Genomic DNA, 20605 nt, shown 5'->3' with positions numbered 1-20605 from the left:
CAGGATAATAGACAGATCAAAACAATTCATTGAATTATAAAGAATGATCAACGTCCGTGGTTTAGACACCAGATTTTGAAGCTCATTTTCGAACAAATATAATTATACCCTGTGGTAGCACAGTGTGTAGTGTGTACTATTTATTGCGTCATTACTGACGTCATTAGGGAAAATTATAGCCAACCGCATTGCGAGCAACGTTTTTCACGAAGTACTTTTGTTAGAATATGGCGACAGCGAGTCCTTTCGTCTCTTCGTTAATTTTGTTTCCACAAATTCCGGGTTTGATATAGCATTTAAAGCAAGTCTCGGCTTGTGTCTAACTTGTTTCGCTGGAGGTAGATGTCGCCAGCAAAGTTATTGAAACAAGATGATTAAGCATCAAAGTCGCACTAGGGAGGTGTGTCTAATATGGAGCATATTTTATGATTGGTTGAATATAACAAAGACTAAATAACTTTTAAGTAGATACTATTTCTAAGGCAAATGCCCCACAATGTACAGTCCATTATTTTTTAACGTATTTTCGTTTTCGTGAGTTATAACTGTCAAGTGTCAATTAGACGTAAGCCTTTGTTTATTATTCTCAAATTCTATAATAGTAATTTCGCGAATAATAGCAAGTAGTGATTAGAAGTAACTTTCGACTGTGAAATATGGAGACAAGTAAGATTGTGTTAGAATTATAATTGCGTTTTATTAATTAATAATTAATTAATTTCGATTTAGGTGCGAAATATAAAAAAATTACTTGCAATGAAGAATCATTTAGGGTATTTCAATTGGAGAGAAAAAAGAGAGGTATGAGCATTGATGCCTTTATTGCTCTTCTTATCCGTAAATTGTAAGTTGGAATGAGTACTCGATCTTGGCCTCTTATGAATGATTATTTTTTCTTATAAGAAATGCACCTCAAAGTAGTGCGTCTTCGAGTATTCCATCTGAAATTCCAATGTATCGATCTGTACATGTTCAAGCTGTACCAGTCACAGTTTCTATATCAACTCAAGCAAGGTGTCTAAATGACACTGCTGCAACACAGACACCAACAAAATATTATCGGGACGTTGGCAGCCAAAGTGATAGCCAAATTTTGGTTACACCAATTCTGACTTATGAAAGAAAACCCCAACCAAGTAAGTACCTCTATTTCCATTTCTCGGTTATCCATATCTGCCACCATGTAATGCATGGTAATGTTGTCTAAGACTTCAATTTGGTATCAATGTACCTTATATGGAATCAGGTGTGTAACACTATTGCCATTTAATTTTTTAATCAAAATATCATAGAAAATGTGTCGCATATTACATATGGTTTGGCAATGGAATCTGATCCCGAGGCAACACCAGAGAAGGTTCAAGAACGAAGTCTTTTCTCAACACCAGTTGCTTCAAAGGCAAAATCTTCGAAAAGTCATTTTAAAGTTTTGTTGAGATCATTTTCTCCAATGTAAGTAGTTGAAAGTTCAATACTTATTCTTTTGGACAGTAGAGTATTTGATGATAAAATTTATGTATGGATATTACTACTTTTTAAAATTTTTAATATTTTGATATTTCTAAGAATGTTTGTAGCTATTATGATATATCATAATACACATAATAGTTTATAAAATAGACACACGTTTGTAAATATAGACCAACCTAAATATTTTATAATTATAGATTAGATGAGTCTGTATCAGACAAGGAGTGGGAAGATTTACCACATCAGAACTACCAAGATGCAGGTGATGACCAAGGTGCAAGTCAGGTAGAACCCAGAATGGCCAGCGCTGAGGAACATGAAGTCCACGGTGATTTTGAGGATATAGAGTAAGTTATAGCGTAGCGATATTATTTTCCCATTTTCGTAGCGATATTATTTTCCCATTTTTGTAGCGATAAATATTACATTTTCCCATTTTAACCCATGTCAAATAATTATTTTATTGAAAATATTTCTGTATGTTAAACGTTTCTCTGCAATTGATAATTATAGGGTAAGGCTATTTTTCCAAGCCCCTAGTAGCAAGTTTGGCTATTTTTGTCATTTTTGATTTTATAGACCTATACTGAAAGTTGCTTAAAAATGCTAACCCACCCTGCAGAAATTGAATTTATATCAAACTCTGCTGTTTCATTACACGTCGTCTGAAATACAGATGATGGCAAGTCGAAAACAATAATTCTGCAGGGTGGGTCGACATTCTTACCCACCTTTTAGTAAAGGTCTGTGATTGTCAGCCAATGCCCTGGTATCTGAAATTCCATGTCTCCCCTTGTTTATCTACATAATTTTAATTAAGCAACCCACAGATGTTTGAGAACTAAAGTGGTAATGTTATTTCAGTATTGTAGAAGAGTCTGATGAAAATGAACTCAATTTCTCTCACGCTTTTACCGATGGTGATATTACAAATGTTGAAGTTAGTTGTGCTAGAATTAAACTTTTGTTTAATTTTAAACCTTAACTTTATTTTATGTTTGAACTAGGATTTAGGAGATAATGATGAATCAATGGAGGAAATTGAGTCTGAAATGGATTCTTTAATTATTGAACCAATTTTAAAAGTAATTTGTTTTATATAATTTTAACTCAAGATAAAAACCATTTATGAAATTGAGAACAGTTTTCACTTAACAAATTTTAAATTGGTTTTATATAGACTCATTCAGAGCCCATTAAATATAATGTGAAAGATTCATTTGCAATCGTACACCATCCTACCTTGTTAGCTCTTGTTAAAAAGGCGCATGGTAAAAGGTGTATCGGATGTTCTGAGCCACTGACTTATGAAACGAAATTGTTCGGTACAGCAATACAAATTGTGTACAAATGTTCTGGACCTGGTAGTGATGGCAAAAGGCATACTAAAGTATGTTTTTATTGATTTACTTGTATCAGCAATAGTACTATTGTTTTAAACTTTCTTTGTAGGGAAGATGGATGAGTCAACCTCTTTTCCATGGCTTAAATACAGGAAATTTAATAGTAGCAAGTAGCATTCCATTGTCTGGAAATTTATATGGAAAGATAGCCTTATTTATGAGGCACTCAAAGATCTTTTTCTTCAAGCAAGATACATTTTATAAGTAAGTTTTTAATGTAATGTTTCGTAATTACTCTTATAATTTCCATGTATTAGCTTTTTAGCCTAAACCCCTCTAGTTATAGAGGGATTGAGGCTGTTATTTTCACTCCTGGTGTGTATGGTGTAGTTGGCGGTGGTGATGAATACACCGTGGCGCAAGTTCTGAAACAAACTTTGTTTTTAATAGATACGTCATTGGATTGATATTACTTCCCTCTATCTAACTACCCTAAAGCAGCGCCGTTGTTAATAATCAAACGGACTTTTTTTCTTCCCCCAAATGTAAAAGTTACTTCTAGGTCACCGCGAAACGGCGATTTCTCGTCATTCGATTGGTATTAGTTCGCTCTATCTAACGACGACAAAGTATCGCGTTGTTATTAATCGAAACAGGTTTTTTACTCCTCCAAATACAAAAGTTACTTCTAGGTAATTAGCGATAATTCCCTAAGACGAATATGCAGGAAGATTACGCGTCGTCACGCAATCGACGAATATTTACGAAATTCACGCGTGATAACGCATTTACCCAATATTCACGGAGTTCACGCTCGTGATCACGCATTTAACGAATATATACAAAAATGACGCCTTACCTAATTCACCAAATAAAGGAAGGGGTAAAAATTGTAACTATTAACGTCGTAGTTTTTCTTTTACCTGTTTTCCTTAAAGTTTACTTTCCGCCGCGGTAAATACCGTGGTTGAGTGTCCGAAATTCGTAAACGTTCGAAAAGATTATACCCGAACGAATGGACAAGTCGGACGATTGCGTGGCGTATCTTTTGGGCTTAGGATTGGGGAGTGCGAAATAGCGAGAAACAAAACCCGTGGTTGCATATGCGGCACACAAGAGAAGAGTTAGGAGTTAGGCTATTGTGTGGCCGGGACCATATTGTTAATCTTGTTATTTCTCATCGTAAACGTCAAGTCCTGTCGTAACCATAACTAAGACGGAGATCTATCAAAAACCATAATGATGCCAATGAAAAGTCCTAGTACTTTATATTTTCGATGGCTATAACTGTCAGATAGCACAGTTTGAAAATGATGCCCTCCTTATTTTCCGCCTATTGTCAGTGACGATGGTTGCGGACATAGGTCAACGGGCTCGGGCCGAGCTCAGGTATTTGAAATAAATATTGTGAGCCTGAGACGAGACCGATAAGTTTTCAAGTAGCCCGAGCCCGAGCTCAATTTGAGACCAAGCTCAGGTATTTTAAATAAATATTGTGAGCCTGAGGCGAGACCGATAAGTTTTCAAGTTAAAGCCGAGCCCGAGCTGAGGTATTGCGAAACGCATATTGTAACTAGTGAGCCCGAGCTTGAGCCCCTGTTAAAATACAAATTACTTCGAGCTCGAGCTTGAACCCATTTCATAATTCAAATTACTTGGAGCTCTAGCCCGAGCCCGTATTAAAAATTAACGTACTAAGAGCCTGAGCTCGAGACTGATTTTGGTAGTTTTCATATCTGAGGTGAGCCCGAGCCCGAGACCGAGTTGAATACTGTTTTCATATCTGAGGATGAGCTTGACCTCCGAATTCCTGATATTGTTTAGACCTAAGCCCACGTTCGAAATTTATTTTGGCAAAAAAAAGCGTTAGAAGCGAGCACGATTCCAGCATTTTATTTGTAAGTAACTATAGTGAACCTGAGCCCGAGATCACATGTCGAAATGTATTTGTTGCCCTAGACCACCCGTCGATTTGTAAATATAGTGAGCGCGAGCTCGAGACTGTTTGTAGATTTTAAATCTACTGAGCTTGAGACCTCACATCGGCGGGAAAATTTTGATTGCGATCTCGAGCCCGGGACCCGGCCAATAATTGGTGAGACCCAGGTGAGCCCGAGACCAACCATAAGCTCATATTATCATATACGAATTCAGTGAGGCGAGCTCGAGTCCAGCTCTTGACGTTAACCTATGGTTGCTGATATATATATATATCGAGTGGGACTATTGTTTTCGTTAGAATGTTGTGAAGTGTCGTTGTCGTTGTTGTTGGCGTCCACATTTGCAACACCTTCCATATCTTTTTGACGGGGAGACATAACCACCCCGTTTTTTCTAACTTGTAAGAATACTTAATAGGGTTGCCACTATCTGCACAATCAAGTTTCGCTGGTTAAAAGTAGTTAGCGGCGATTTGCCAGCTCCTTCTCCGGCCCCCCTTAAACATTTAAAAAAAAAATACGCAGTCTTATAATTTTGGTTACGATGACTTTTAAATTCCGTTTCATTGTTAATCTATATTAATGCTATACCTCTACACTGTATGCAAGTTTCAACTCTGTAAATTAAACGGGGGGCGCTACATCCCCCCTTTTCCAAATTTTGAGCGTTGATTTACATTTTCTTCGTAGTTTCTATTGGATTTGAGATACGGGCCTTAAACTTTGAATATAGGTAAAGGTGGTTACGTTTGGCAATATGCTTAACCATATTAACACGCGCCAAGGCTTAAAGATCCTACATGAATTTTCTTCGTAGTTTGGTTTGGATTTGAGATACGGAGCTCAAACTTTTAATACAGTCAAGAAGCTGAAGTCTTACCCTATGTTTAACCCTTTTTATACGCGCCAAGAATTAGATACAAATTAATTTCACCTCGTCGATTTGTAACTAATATTACGGCCTTGGCCGACTTGTTTTCCAACGAAATCATCCAAATTAAGAACCCTTGATCGGCGATCGGGGGCCGAGAACGTGGGCGTCCTATTGGATTTGTAATTGCTATTGAATTAGCTTAGGCTTATAGTGGAGACTTGGGTATTAGCCTAGCTGATGATAAGTATTATTTGATATTGGGAGCCGCGTAATGTACAAGGGCGTATCCATTCCAGGATTTCATTTCGGGGGGGGGGGGGGGAGGATTTAAGGTACTAAGATGTGACGTCTTGTGTCAATGACTGACTTTTGAGTCTAGTCCACGAATTAAAGGTAGCTTCTTCAAGATTTGATCACGATGAAAGTGTAGTATCGTTTTCCATTAGCCTCGACCCGGTTCAATCATTTAACACTAAGAAAACCCTCGGACCGAGGCCAAGGGTCTTCTAAATGGCCAAGCGTCGGTTAGATCCTTGAAAAAGAGATTGTAATTCTTATCAAATATTATGCTAGCTACCCCGTTTGCATGGCCCCGTTTTCCCTTCTCTGGGAGCGCCCAAGTTCAAAACCTTATATCTTGATAACTAAAATCTCAGGTGCCTTCTTTTATTTGTTTGTGCTACTGAAATTGTCAAAGTAAAGCAATGCAATTAAAATTCCAAGTAGTAATTTTAATATTTTCAGATGTGCCATACATTAAAAATTCCCATTAGATTAGCTGAAAATGAATAAACTAAAATTGCTTTCATTTTATACTGTTTCGTTGTGTATAGTACTTTGAGGTTTTTACAAGGATTTCTTGTTAAAAGTGTATAAACGGAGTTTTATGTCATTGAAAAGACTTTTAATTGTTAATTAGTTATTTCTAGTCTTCTATTCAGTATGAGACCTTAAAACATTTCGAAAATGTTATTGACTTACCCCTTGATTTGCGGGCCCCAATCAGTCCCACATGGCCCATTTATACCGCCAGAACCGTGCATAGGTTTTTGGGGCCCGGGCCAAATGTTTTAGCAGCGGGCCCTTTCAATTGGCTCGCGGACCCGAGATTGAGAGAAACATGAAAACAGCATCTCTCATCTCGAAAATCACTCAAATTTATATAAATTCATAGTAATGTGGGCGTTTAAAAAACGTGTACATATTATTTTTATCTTTTTTCAATTGTTTTTAAACATGTATATAAGCTTTCTGAGTTATAAATAAAGGGGAGTTTTTACTTGGGCAACAATCGAATAGAGTCGTTCTATTTATTATAATTATATAAATAATGTGGTTATCCAACCTGACTGAAAAGAAATAAAATACAAGGGGTTTCTAATCTTTTATCCATTTGTTAGATTTAGGAATTATGGTTGAAATTTCGTGGGGTGGCAGAGTGGTTAGCACTTTCGCCTCGCAGCAAGAGGAGCCGGGTTCGATCCCAGCTTGTGGCACTGGGTGAAAACTCGGAACAACTCCTTCTGCATTGAGTTTGCAAGTTCTCTCCCCACTGGTTTAAGGGGTTTTCCCCCGAGCTCTTCGGTTTCCCCTTCCATAAAAACTTGTTGAGGTTAACGGTAATAGTTAGTGTAGGGAGCTGTTGGCTCGATCGCGTGGCATGCAGGGCTTGCCACCACCCTCCTACGCATTGTAACCCGGCCACCTGAATTAAAGGCTTCAAAAGTCGCTTGACGACTTAGGCCTAAGGTGGTGCCTTGGGTATTAGCCTAGCTGATTATTATTTTTTTTTTAAATATTTGGACAGATCTACGACTGATGGATAGTGCAATCAAAACTTTATTTTTAAGCTTTCTTTTAATTTAGTAACAAAATAAGGTTTATAAGGCAAATGTTTTGGTACAAAATAGTTGCTTCTTTCCAATGTTTGCAATCGTAAAATATTGGTTTAATTTTATTATACAAAAATAAGGGTCGAGTAAGAACATCGCGGTCTTTATTAATCCGGATAATAACCCATTCTAAAACCTCTATATTGTCCGTTTGGACTGGGGAAACGTTGACGAATTTGGAGGACCGCACAAGACGGATGCACCAGACGGTTCCCCACGCCCAAACGTCCATATAGCCACAGTGCTAAATTGGAGTACGCAGCGAAGCGCAAACGGTCATTGGCTATTTGAAGCATGTTTACATCCATTAGAAGCTCGTTCCGCATACGCATGTTTAGAACCAAAACAAACGGTTCTAAACATAATATGCGGAACTCTGGGGTTCTAGTCAAGCAATTATGCTGGTTACAGCAATGATTTTCCATGTCTGTGGGCATTGGTCTACAATTTCCACAGACACAAAACTCTGGATGGGGGTTAGGGGGAGCAGAAGGCGGGTCATCCTCTGATGCTCGGCATACATTTGTCGTTCCTTCAGATGCTGCATGTGAGGGCGCTACATCTTGTCCTTCGACAAGTTCGCATTGTCCTGACCCTTGAATGCTCATCTCACTGATTTCGCTCGCAATACTCTCTGCTATGGCCTCATTGGCCAGCAAAGCAAATTCCGGTAATATTTGCGCTACTTTTAAAAGCAAAATATCCTTAGCATTACCCGGCATGCCTTTGATTATATCCTATAACAAAAAGGAAATCATTTTATATCACATTTCCTTGGGATAAGTCTGACATAAATTTTAGGGATAATTTTTCCTTTATCAGACGAAGCATACCGTAAATAACATAATTATCATAAATATGACACTGCTTAATTTTTAATTGTCATATTATATCGCGTATTTTAGATACTAGGGCCGAACGAAACCATATCATTTCGTCGTGGTTTTTGCTATTACTTATGATTGTGGGTTGTTAATATACTTAAGGCATTCTAATAGAACTTTTCTTGATTACAAAACAGTTAATAATAAAAATAATAAATATACATATATAAAAATAGTGCGTTGAAACATAAGTATGACACTTCCTATTAATTCAATGCTATTTTTTAATGAGTCTTGTTTCGCCAATGACAACGTAATTCATTATGTGACTAACGAGGAGACTACCCGAGGTGATAATCACCGATTTTGTTGAAACTAGGTGGGTACGTAGACCTTATGGTAACAAACAATTTCACCAAGGGAAAAGTTGCAATGGGCATTAGTTTTGACATGGCAACCGAAAATGTTTTTGACAACACAGTATTTATATTTTCCCATTGAAAATGACATGGGAATCTGAGCACTTCTAAAAAATAATAATTCTAGTTAAAATTATTAATTTTGATAAAATTAATTTATTACCGTCGATTTGGCGATTAGTTGGTAAATACAACATTTTTTATATTTCGCTTTTCTCCATTTTTACCGATTCTGATAAAATTTGATCAAATTGACCAAAATTCATCAAAATATCATAAAATTCATTTCATTTGTCAATTTTGATCTATTTTTTTGGTTTTGAAAATTTTCACAGGGGGGACCCTTAGAAGCGCTCAGATTCCCATGTTATATTCAAAGAGAAAATATAAAGACTGTGTTGTCAAAAACATTTTCGGTTTGCCATGGCGAAACTAATGTCCATTGCAACTTTTCCCTTGGTTAAATTTCATGTTACCATAAGGTCTACATACCCACCTAGTTTCAACAAAATCGGTGATTATCACCTCGGGTAGTCTCCTCGTAAGAACTAACAAGATTCCGCGATATGCTCTTAATCTTTGGAAACTGCCTGGTATCATAAACTGGAAGCTAGTTTGCCAACGCATATAGTAAGGCAGGGCGTGTTTCCTGTTCCCAAACTTTTGTTTATGCAATAGTTCTACGACAGTCTCGACGGAGTATCATTAACCGAAATCGCTGTGTCATACTTATATTTATTACGTTACTTATGAGCACACTTACCTTAACCTCTTCTTCCCTTTTTTGAAGACCACTTTCGAGGTAAGACTCGTAATGTTCATCAACTTGAGCCATAGCCAATTTTATGGATCTGTTGCCCCTTGATTTTTGACCGGATTTTCTTCGAGGGTTGGACGGTGGTTTCGGTCTCTTTATTCCCCTGACCGTTTTAGCTTTGCCCTTCTTGGGTTTAACAACCTCCCAAGGTTCAACTTCGTATTCCTATAAAATAATATTATCGCTTTTTAACTGGGTTTTAGTTCGGGTTCGCGTATAGTGTAGTTCTTACCTCCTCAAAATCAACATTTGCGGTAAGAGATGCCTCACGGCCCTAAGTAAAATTATTTAATCAAAACTGGGTAATTTAAGACGGTATTCACTATCTATGGGTACGTTCAGCAGAGCTCATCGGACTAACCGATTACTAATCGGTGACATCGATTTCCTACTGTACGCTTTGTCGCGTTTCCGGTTTTGACGTCACGATAGTCATCGGTTACTCTCCGAAGTCATCGGCTGGAGGAGTCGGTTTTTTCCGATGACTGACGTCATTTTTGACGTAAAACTATTATAAAAGCTACGGCATTTTAAAAAAACACCGATGACTGAATAAAAGCGTTCAGCAACTTACGACGTCATTATGACGAAAAAGCTCATCGGTGGAAAATATCAAATCCATCGGGTTTTTTTTTTCGTTGACTGCTGCTGAACGTAGCCCTGGTTAATGAATTTAAACCAATTTACTTACTTGTACCAACAATGTACCCAAATCTAAATTCCAATTTGCTTTGGGTTGAGGGTCTTCCTCATCTGTATCGGAAGGTACAGGTGTTTCATTTTCGGAAGAACTTCCAGAATCAAGGGGTTCTTCGAAAGAAGTTGTCGCCTCTTGGTTAAATTTTATTTTCTTTCCTCGATTTTTTCGATTTTTACACGGAATTTTTTTACTGCCAATTACATCGCACGTGCATCTAGATGTGCATAGCTTTCCACTAGCCTTGCAAGCACACACACTTCGCCCCTTAACAATGTTACACCCTGCTTTACAGTTACACGCAACGTCCCATGTATTTTTCAACGACTCTTTAATTACTAATGGTAGATCCATTTTTAACGAACGACCAGAACTTTCGGCTACTGAAACCGAAATGGGAAATATTCACGTGATGCGTCTTAGAAAATATAAAGCACGGTGTCTCGGACTTCCCCCCCCCCCCCTCGCAGGGGCGTTCTAATCAGCTACAGTATTAGGGTTCATGTATACGGCCGTAATTTCAAAGGGAATTTTCAAGGTCATTCAAAATTCCTGGGTTTAACAAGTAGCGGTGGAAGATTCGTTATTCAGGGGGGTACAAACTCCAAAAAAATCACAAGCGTAGTATAAGAAAGACATTAATTGGGGGTACAATGTACCACTGAAACCCCATTCCCCCGCCCTGGGCTTAACTGTAGACTGTAGACCAGTGGCGTAGCCAACGGGGAGGCATTTGTTCCCCGAAATGTATATTTATGTGAAAAACAATTTAGTTTTACACGAGTCTGGCATAGGCAAATGTAAGACTCCTGTAACAGTTGCATTGTTCGCCGTCCACAAATTGGCCGGTAACCCTGCGCTACTTAGTCAATTTATGTAATCACACTGTCCTTGAAGGAAAGCTTTGTTCCATTGGCTGGACCTAGCGTTCACTGTTCGAAATTTCGCCCTTTTTTTCTACCGCGTCAAAATCTCGTCGGACCCCTCGTTTTACCTTCACTTACGAATTTCTGTCTACGCCACTATGGCTGAGTTTTTTTTATCTTAGAATGGGATTTGCACTCTGAGGTGACCGTGTGATTTTGGGCCCTAGGGTTTGGAAATAGGTGATATAACTTTTTACCAAAGGTAAAGGGGCAACAACTCAGATGACTAACTTAAATTCGACTGGTTATTTAGCTCAAGTAATTTTAGAGGCATACGTTAAGTAAAAATAACAACGGTTTATTTACAACTAGATATAGTTACATGTCTATATGTGAGAATGGGCCCTCTTGCCTGACGACGGCGCTAGTTTTGGCGCCGAAACGGCTGGAGTATTTTAAATAAAAAAAATTATTGTACAATAGTGGGTCACGTTCATTTCATAGTAGTTACATGTCGATAGCGGAAACAAAACTGAATACGAATAAATGTGATTATTTATACAAAAAGGGCGAGCGATAAAAAATTAATCGAAGGGTAGATAAACAAGACGTAAGACGGTCAGAATACACACAATCCTTCTAATGTGTTAAGTTTGTTTGAGCTATTCACAGCAACCTGCAACGCCGGTATCACAACCAATATATATATCCACGGCCACACATAATTGTATTTACTTTGTTACTTCTAGTCATACTTTGAAAGCATCGAAGATTCCTTCGATCAGTGTCTTTCTGATAACACTTATTTGTTACTTCTGGTCATACGTGGCAGGCGCAGTGGGTGTCAACTCGGAAGTTGATGGGTTTTGAGTTAGGATCCATATTTGAGTAGTGAAAAAATTCGTCCGCCCCGCTCTCCACCCACCATGGAGCCCAACAAGGGGATCTAGCTATGTAGATCAGAGCTACGGGACGGATATACCCGGACCCGACTAACAATAAAGCAGCCGGAGCCCAGTTGACCTTGTCCCGAGGGACAGCCGATTGATTGATATCGGCCAATACCAACCGCCTATCTACCCCGGATTCAGAGGCCAAAGCAGTGTATTGCCTTGGGACCGTTGGGCCTTGAGCGACCGCAACTGCATCCTTCGACTCAACCCCCCTCACCCAGGCTACAGGACGCCACCCACGGCCAACAAGCGGGACTAGTTTTAGACGGGCCATAGTCGAGACCCGAAACCTCAACAGAGGACGGTTACATTCGGTCAGGAGTCTAAGCGCGGCCAATCTGGTATAGGAAACCTTTACCCAGCACAGCCCGCACGTCAAACAACTCCCTGAAGCTCCCCACCAACAAGGCGTAACCTATAGGGAATCAGTCACTTTAGTTAGGCGATCTCACCTCCGGGACGAGCTGGACACAGGAAAATCACTGCGCCAACAGCCCTTCGGGTCAACAATCCACCGTAAGCCCCCCACCGTGCAAGGTGTGACCATTAGGGGAACCAGGTCGCGTTTAGTCTGGAGTTTGGGGAACACATCAGGGATCTGGCGTTCGAAGACCCACCAGACATCGTCAGCTTAGCTCAAACCCACGCTAGCAGAGATCGGCGGGCTCTGGGCTCTAAAGAGTCCGAGAGCTATTTTTGGGCACGAGCTCCACTCTTCGGGAAAAAAGAGAAGAGCTCGAGCGCGAGCTTAAGCGCCGCCCTTAGAGAGGAGAGCGAAATTTAAAACAATTGATTCCCGCCTTTCTTCACGAATCACATCACGTGGTGCTTTTTCTAATTGTAAATTTCCCAGAATCGGTCTCTGAGAGAGGGCGCTTCTAATTACGAGCAGACCACGAGTTCTAGCTCTTCCTCTTAAAAGAGCACGAGAGCGGGCTCGGAAATTTAGTTTTTGCCTATCTCTGGTCCGGAGCTTAATGCCCCCTTTTCCCTCCCCTCGCTACGCCGCTGTGTGTACTTATATCAGTTGAAGTTCTGAATATTCCTTCGCACCTATAACTATGTTAACTTCCATTAAAATTTTAATTTTATTTTTTAAAGCTATCAATACCACTTAATTGCACCAGCTGTTAATGAATTCTGGGAGAGGACCCAATTAAAAACCTTCGAAGAACTGAGTGGCCAACATTTAATTTTAGCCGGTGATGCGCGGAATGACTCACCGGGGCATTCGGCCAAGGATTGCCAATATACTTTGGCGGACACAAATTCCAAGAAGATCTTAGCCATGAAATCCAGAGATGTCAGGCACTCTAAAGGCAAGAGCACGAATATGGAAGTGCTAGCCTTTGAGCTTGCTTTTGACGAAGCCCATAAGCTTTCGGAGCGGTTTGGGTGTCAAATAACAGAACTTGTGACTGATGCTCACGTGCAAGTCACTGCCTTGCTCAGTAAGAAAATGTTTATTCCGAATAAAGCATGTTTTAGCTCTTGTTATAAATGAAAGTAATTACAAATAGAAAAGAAACAAGGTATTTATGAAAAGGTTAAACACTCTTGGGACATTTGGCACGCGTCTAAAAATATTTTGAAGAAATTAATGGAGGTGTGTTTTTGTAATATTTTTACGATGTCGTTGAACAAAGAATGTATTTTTTACACTTGGGATAATGACTATGTAGGCCTGCTTTCGGGTACGTTTCGTGTTTACGATTTTCAAACCCAAGTCTGATAGGGTCGGGTCCAGCAAATAACGATGTCAAACCGGTTTTTTGCTTTTATCTCACTCAAACGCATTGTATTGCGTAGAGCTCTCCCTTCGCATCAATCATATCGTGGTGTTCCCCATGATTTGGGTCGTCCAACGTCATTGCCCTTATCCTGCGCGTGACTAGAGAAAAGCGAGATCATGACGGCCGCTGATCGTCTCAACATAGCCATTCTTCCTAAATTTAAATAAATACGTTCTTGGTTTAACGTTTTATCTAATTGTTTATGTAACCATGATAATTTATTTATATAGTTATCCCAAAAAAAAGGGTTTGACGCATTGGCCCACTGGGCACCTCTCATTAGGAACCATTTTTGGTATGCCGCTAGAGAATGTAATGGATCTCGAGAAACAATGCTGGTACATCTATATTTATATAATCGTTGTACTGTTTTCATTAATTTTCCTTTTAATAAAGGGGATTTGGTATACAACGTTAAATCACGTATGTAACCGCCACGAATGGTTTAACCCAATGACCTTTAATGGACCGCTATGCTGCGCTCATGATGAGCTAACACCGGAGCAATTGGAAGAGCATCAATGGCTCAAACCTAGTTCCGATGTATTGGAAGCACTAACTAAATTTGTTACTCGCCCTTACATCAGAAACAATTTGGGTTATTATGTCAACTTTCGACATACAGGGTTTTTGGAAAATTACCACAATTTAATTTTGATGTATGCATCGAAGAGGTTTGCATTCGGGTAAGAGATAAAATTTATAGCGCATAGTTGTATTAGATATGTTTTAATTTAGATCTGTGTATATTTTAGTTACGACAGTCTTGACATGCGAGTAAAGTTAGCATGTATAGACCATAATCATCATGTCGACCGCCCCCAAGCCAAAACCAAAGACGGTACGCTGAGGTAAAAAACATTTTTGGTTTACATTTTTACGATAATTATAATTAAAAATTTTGTTCTAGTCTTCCAATACCAAAATATATGTACATTTGCTATAAATATTATACTGACACATGTACTTAATTACCAACATTATTTTGTTACTGTACACAGAGACACAAGGTGCTTCAGTAAACGAACAAAGGCGTGGTATATTGTGCCTGTGAAGGAACCCAAGGAGTATACCTACATTGATGAGCTCTTAGACGATATATTCAAAAAAAGAGCTGAATTTCAGGTACTATTATTCTTTACTCTCAACTTTATATTCCTTATACGTGATGCCATATAGGAGCAACAAACACAGCACCCCACACAAGGAGAACGCAACACGTCAAAAGTCGTGGATTTTCTTGCGTGCATTTTTCATTGGTTAGACGCTTTAGCGCCTGCTGCCGTCGAAGGGGCAAAATTTGGAAATAATCTTCCCCTCTTCCCGTAAAACGTTAAGCGAAATGGCTCGTCCAATGAAATTTGTACACAACTCTGCGTTAGCGTGTTTAAAGGCTAGCTGCGTTCTCCTTGTGTTTGTTACTCCTAGATGTCATTAAACATTTTCAAATTAAGGGCTCCATGAAATGCAGGAGCGATTTAGCTCCAGATCATCCCAAACGTATACATTCGACCAGAGGGATGGTTGATCCACCATCTAAAGAGGAATTAAGAAAAGCACACCGTAGTCGATTCCACGAATAAGAATTAGGTAAGAGCGAATTGTTGGTACCATTTGGTTCAAAGAGCGCAATGAATACTATTTTAAACTGAGTTTGCTACTTACTATCTTATAAAATGTGTTACTTTTGGTTTCAAACCCTTTATAATTGTCCTAAGAATTACTAATGTCGTTTTCCTTCGACGGGGTTAAACTGGACCCTGTGGCCCGCTGATCGTGTTAATTGTGCTGAAGCGTTTTCTAAATTCCGAGGGGTAAGACAGTCTCAGATAATCTGTACACCGAGTTCGTGCATTTAGCATTGTTAAAGGTGCATATTTTCAAGAGTTCGCGAGTTCCATTTAGCACTGTCATAGGTACGGCAGTGTACACCGAGTTCGCAGAGTGTCTTACCCCTCGCTAAATTCTAACAGACTCCCTCTTCAGACGACACAAAAACGGACCAGTGCTAATCCCCTTTTTTGTCAGTTTCTACTCTTCGACCCTGTAGGAGTTGGAATCACAGTGGGACCTCAGGTAAAAAGCATTTTCATAAAGCCTCCTCTCTCTTCCTCCATGTCATTTAAATAACTAAAGGTTTCGGTATTATAGTAAAGTCAAACTAATTATGTACTTAGACATCATTGCAACTAAAACTTTTACAACCTCGATTTCAACGATTTCAAGGTGAAAAACGTGGCAATTGAGGGTCCATCCGGGATCGGTTAATTATTTCATATCACATGTCACTGATTATTGCATATTAATTTGATAATACTCATTCAATTCGATATTATAACTTGTTTTAAACAAGTTGCGTTATGCGCAATAGTATATTTGTTATTTGTTGTTCTTACTGTCTATAGATTTTAATACCTTTGTGTTGTAACATTTTCGATCTTGCGTTATTTGTGTGGTGATTGTGTTTTGGTAGTGATTGTGTTTTGGTAGTGTTTGTATCAAACACGTGTGTTTCAACTTTGCCTTCGAGCATTCGAAGCCATTAACCACGTGGAGCCTCTTTCTTTTGGGAGGAGCACGTAATAGACCATTTTTACGATCTATTATTGGACCGACAAGGCGATACTTTGTTACTTCTGTGGTTTTTGCGCCACACATGATGGCCTCGCGTGTGTGTTACCTTAATTAAAATACCAAAGCCACATGGCAAGGGCGGATCCTACCCAGTGACGTTTACGGACCCTTCCCCAACCCTATCCATTTGACTGGGTTTTCAAACCTAACCAAAATGGATTAGTTAAAGCTCTAATCCGGGCCCCCTCTAGGAGTTTTCGAAGCACCACGTAAAAAGGCTCAGTGCGCGAAAAAAAGAGGATTTTAGTCAGGGAGACTTCGCTCCGATACGTTTGAACTCTTAACTTGAGACCAAGAAGTGCGCGCTGGAGTCCAAATGTGACACCGCTAACCCAAGTTCTGGGTTCGCGGGGCTCCCTCTCGATCACTCTGTCCGGTTATATTAACTCCGCGTAAAATTAACAAAATGCATCATTGCGTTGCGGGCAAATTGTCCAACACGCGATGTCTGCGAATTCATTGCGGAACGCGTTATTTGCGAAGACCGCGAGTATCAACATTGTAAGTGCGGGTCACCACCGAGCCGAAGGACCACTAAGAACCGCTAATCGACTTGTTGCTCTCAAATCATTTTTGTTTTTGAGCTTTGAGCCTTGAATAATATTATAAGGTGCTATATTGTCTATTTATATTGTTAAACCAGTTCTTACGTGTTGTGGGTTATTGGTTTTCATGTTTGTAATTTGGCTCTTATGTATTTTGTCCCTGGAAATAATATCAGCAGTGATTGTTCCTCTTTAATTGACGTTTAAAGTTTAGTATTTCATTAAATATTGGTAACTCTTTACGTTACTCTTCGTTTTCCTAGACAATGTTTGTATCCCTCGCATTAAAATGGGGAAATGCACAACTTCTTGGGATCAGATTATAAAAATGTATATTGTCACACTTATTTTTAACTTCTGGTCACACTTATTAGTTACTTCTGGTCAGAAGTTGAATGTCACACTTATTTGTTACTTCTGGTTAGAAGTTGAGCTTCACACAAATAATTGTTCGAACGACCTTGAAAAATGCGAGGTGAAACTCTTATAGACACGCGGATTTACAATTTTGGAAGTTGCGACAGTGGCGCAGCTAGGGGGGTGGTCCGTCCCGGGTGCCCCCGTTTGGGCGTGATTTGGGGGTGACACCCGACCGTAAAATAAATTAAAACTTTCACAAACTAGAGACTAGTAAGTAGCACACCATGATATCCCCCCGGGTATCACCCATGATAGCTACGCCACTGAGTTGTGAGGGTCCGTATACGCTGTCCAAAAAACCTTACTTATAATTAAAATTAAGCAACATAATTGCAAATCTAGGTTGTATGGAAACCACAGCTATTCAAAAATATAAGTCATGAAAATGGGACTTAAATCGAGGGGGTGATCACTCCGCGTAATCGGTGTACAGAGCCGTACCTTTGACTGTACTAATGGGATTACGCGTAATCTTTGAAGTCCCTGCCTTTGGCAGTGGTAATCTAAGGGCTCAGATTTCAAAAATGTATCAAAGACTATCGATTTCTTTATATATATATATGTACATTCGAACAAGATATCATTGACTTTTCTAGCCCTAACTGTTGAAGAGATATGCGCGACACGGCGGCATCGGCTACACTCTACGTGAACGTGAAACTAATAATAATACACAGAAACCCCTAGTATTTTGGGTAAAAAGTGTTCTTCAGGGCCGCCGAGAGCGGGCCTGGGCTCTGACAAAACAATACTTTCGGGCCCCAAGAGCTACGTTATTTTTCTAATTAACAATGTTTCGCGGGAGAAGTATAGTAGAAGGGCTCAAACGGGGGGCCCCCAAAGCTTGTACGGGCCCTGGTAATTTGTACCGACTTCCCCCCTCTCTTGTCAGGCCTATTATAGAGGAAATACGCTGTTATTTTCACTCCTGATGTATGCGGTGGTGGAGAATATGGTGAAGGTGAATTATACAGTGGAAGCTATAGCTACGTATAGGTCCCCGGGAATCGACGAATTCTCTTCAACAGAACTCGTTTTAAATTTAATTCAGGCGTCATTAGATTGGTAAATAACATTTTAAATGTGACATGAAAACTTAGTTAAGTAGTTCACTGAGTTAAAATAGTTTGCTTAATTTATAATTACGAATAAGAATTGATATTACGATAAAGCCTTATTGTAAATTCTCGCGGCTTTAGACAAAGAGTAGGCAAACTACTACAAAGTGACGGTCCGAAAAAAGTTGGACTTTGCCCGTCACCGCGGATTGCAGTAGAAAACGATTTACCCGGGCAATCCTCTGGTATTTTTTTTTCTTCAGAACGGCGCGGGGTTTCTGTATATGAAAATCGTAAATTGAGGCTATAAACGACCATTCTGAAATAGGTTCATCCTTTCCCTTTTTTTGTGGGCGATAATGGAATGAGCCGAATGACCTTTGAAATGCGTCGATCACGTGGGTTTCGCTGTTTTAGTTTTAGAGAGTGGCGGTATTCTTTTTGTAAGCTCGAATATTGTGAAGCCATGCCAAAAGTAAATAGACATAAAGCAGTCTGTGATTTGGGAACATTTTGAGCAGCCTACCTTTACAAGAAACATTCACAGGTATCTAAAACTGGGGCATTTTCATGATATATTCAAATAATTTTGCATCCCAAATTTATTTTTCCGCGGATAGTTCTACCCCGAATTTATTTTGACCCGTACGAACTTTTGGATTGAACTTGAGGCCTTATTTCGGATATCAAGTTACTTGATATCCAAAATTATTTTGGATATCAAGTATAGAAGCTTAGGTGGCGATACGTCGTCATGTAAAGGGAAGTTATTATTTCTACAAGCTATTACCGAAAGTCAACGGAAAAGGGAATATTTCCCTTCTGGTGTTGATAGCCATGATTGAAGTAAGTCTTTAGCGATAAGGCAACTAATGTTTTTACCAGTGATTTTCTTTGACACCTCGAAGAAGGAAGTGTTTTTTCTGCGGAGCTTTTTCCTGTTGGGGTTCTAATCCTTGGTAATGAAGTTTCCCTTGGTCAGTGGCGAGTAAGTCTTTAGCGATAAGGCAACTAATGTTTTTACCAGTGATTTTCTTTGACACCTCGATGACGGAAGTGTTTTTTCAACGGAAGTTTTTGGGGTTCTAATCCTTGGTAATGAAGTTTCCCTTGGTCAGTTGCGAGTAAGTCTTTAGCGATAAGGCAACTAATGTTTTTACCAGTGATTTTCTTTGACACCTCGATGACGGAAGTGTTTTTTCAACGGAAGTTTTTGGGGTTCTAATCCTTGGTAATGAAGTTTCCCTTGGTCAGTGGCGAGTAAGTCTTTAGCGATAAGGCAACTAATGTTTTTACCAGTGATTTTCTTTGACACCTCGATGACGGAAGTGTTTTTTCAACGGAAGTTTTTGGGGTTCTAATCCTTGGTAATGAAGTTTCCCTTGGTCAGTTGCGAGTAAGTCTTTAGCGATAAGGCAACTAATGTTTTTACCAGTGATTTTCTTTGACACCTCGAAGAAGGAAGTGTTTTTTCTGCGGAGCTTTTTCCTGTTGGGGTTCTAATCCTTGGTAATGAAGTTTCCCTTGGTCAGTGGCGAGTAAGTCTTTAGCGATAAGGCAACTAATGTTTTTACCAGTGATTTTCTTTGACACCTCGATGACGGAAGTGTTTTTTCAACGGAAGTTTTTGGGGTTCTAATCCTTGGTAATGAAGTTTCCCTTGGTCAGTTGCGAGTAAGTCTTTAGCGATAAGGCAACTAATGTTTTTACCAGTGATTTTCTTTGACACCTCGAAGAAGGAAGTGTTTTTTCTGCGGAGCTTTTTCCTGTTGGGGTTCTAATCCTTGGTAATGAAGTTTCCCTTGGTCAGTGGCGAGTAAGTCTTTAGCGATAAGGCAACTAATGTTTTTACCAGTGATTTTCTTTGACACCTCGAAGAAGGAAGTGTTTTTTCTGCGGAGCTTTTTCCTGTTGGGGTTCTAATCCTTGGTAATGAAGTTTCCCTTGGTCAGTGGCGAGTAAGTCTTTAGCGATAAGGCAACTAACGTTTTTACCAGTGATTTTCTTTGACACCTCGAAGAAGGAAGTGTTTTTTCTGCGGAGCTTTTTCCTGTTGGGGT

The 20605-nt window shown here is 39.4% G+C and overlaps 1 protein-coding gene across 1 annotated transcript; it reads right to left on the bottom strand.

The window, feature by feature from the left end:
• Positions 1–7626: 7626 nt before the first annotated feature.
• LOC149923165 (uncharacterized) lies at positions 7627–10730 on the bottom strand. Its single transcript, XM_090162360.1, has 4 exons — positions 10271–10730; positions 9812–9853; positions 9526–9744; positions 7627–8256 (listed from the first exon to the last, which is right to left on the bottom strand). Exons 1-4 carry the CDS (start codon positions 10628–10630, stop codon positions 7627–7629), a joined length of 1251 nt encoding a protein of 416 aa, XP_090018486.1. The 5' UTR covers positions 10631–10730.
• Between the last annotated feature and the right edge of the window lie 9875 nt (positions 10731–20605).

Source organism: Leiobunum rupestre, chromosome 11 (assembly GCF_980474605.1).
Source record: "Leiobunum rupestre chromosome 11, qqLeiRupe1.1.hap1, whole genome shotgun sequence".
Classification (NCBI taxonomy): Eukaryota; Metazoa; Arthropoda; class Arachnida; order Opiliones; family Sclerosomatidae; genus Leiobunum; species Leiobunum rupestre.
This window is presented reverse-complemented; position numbering and strand designations above follow the sequence as displayed.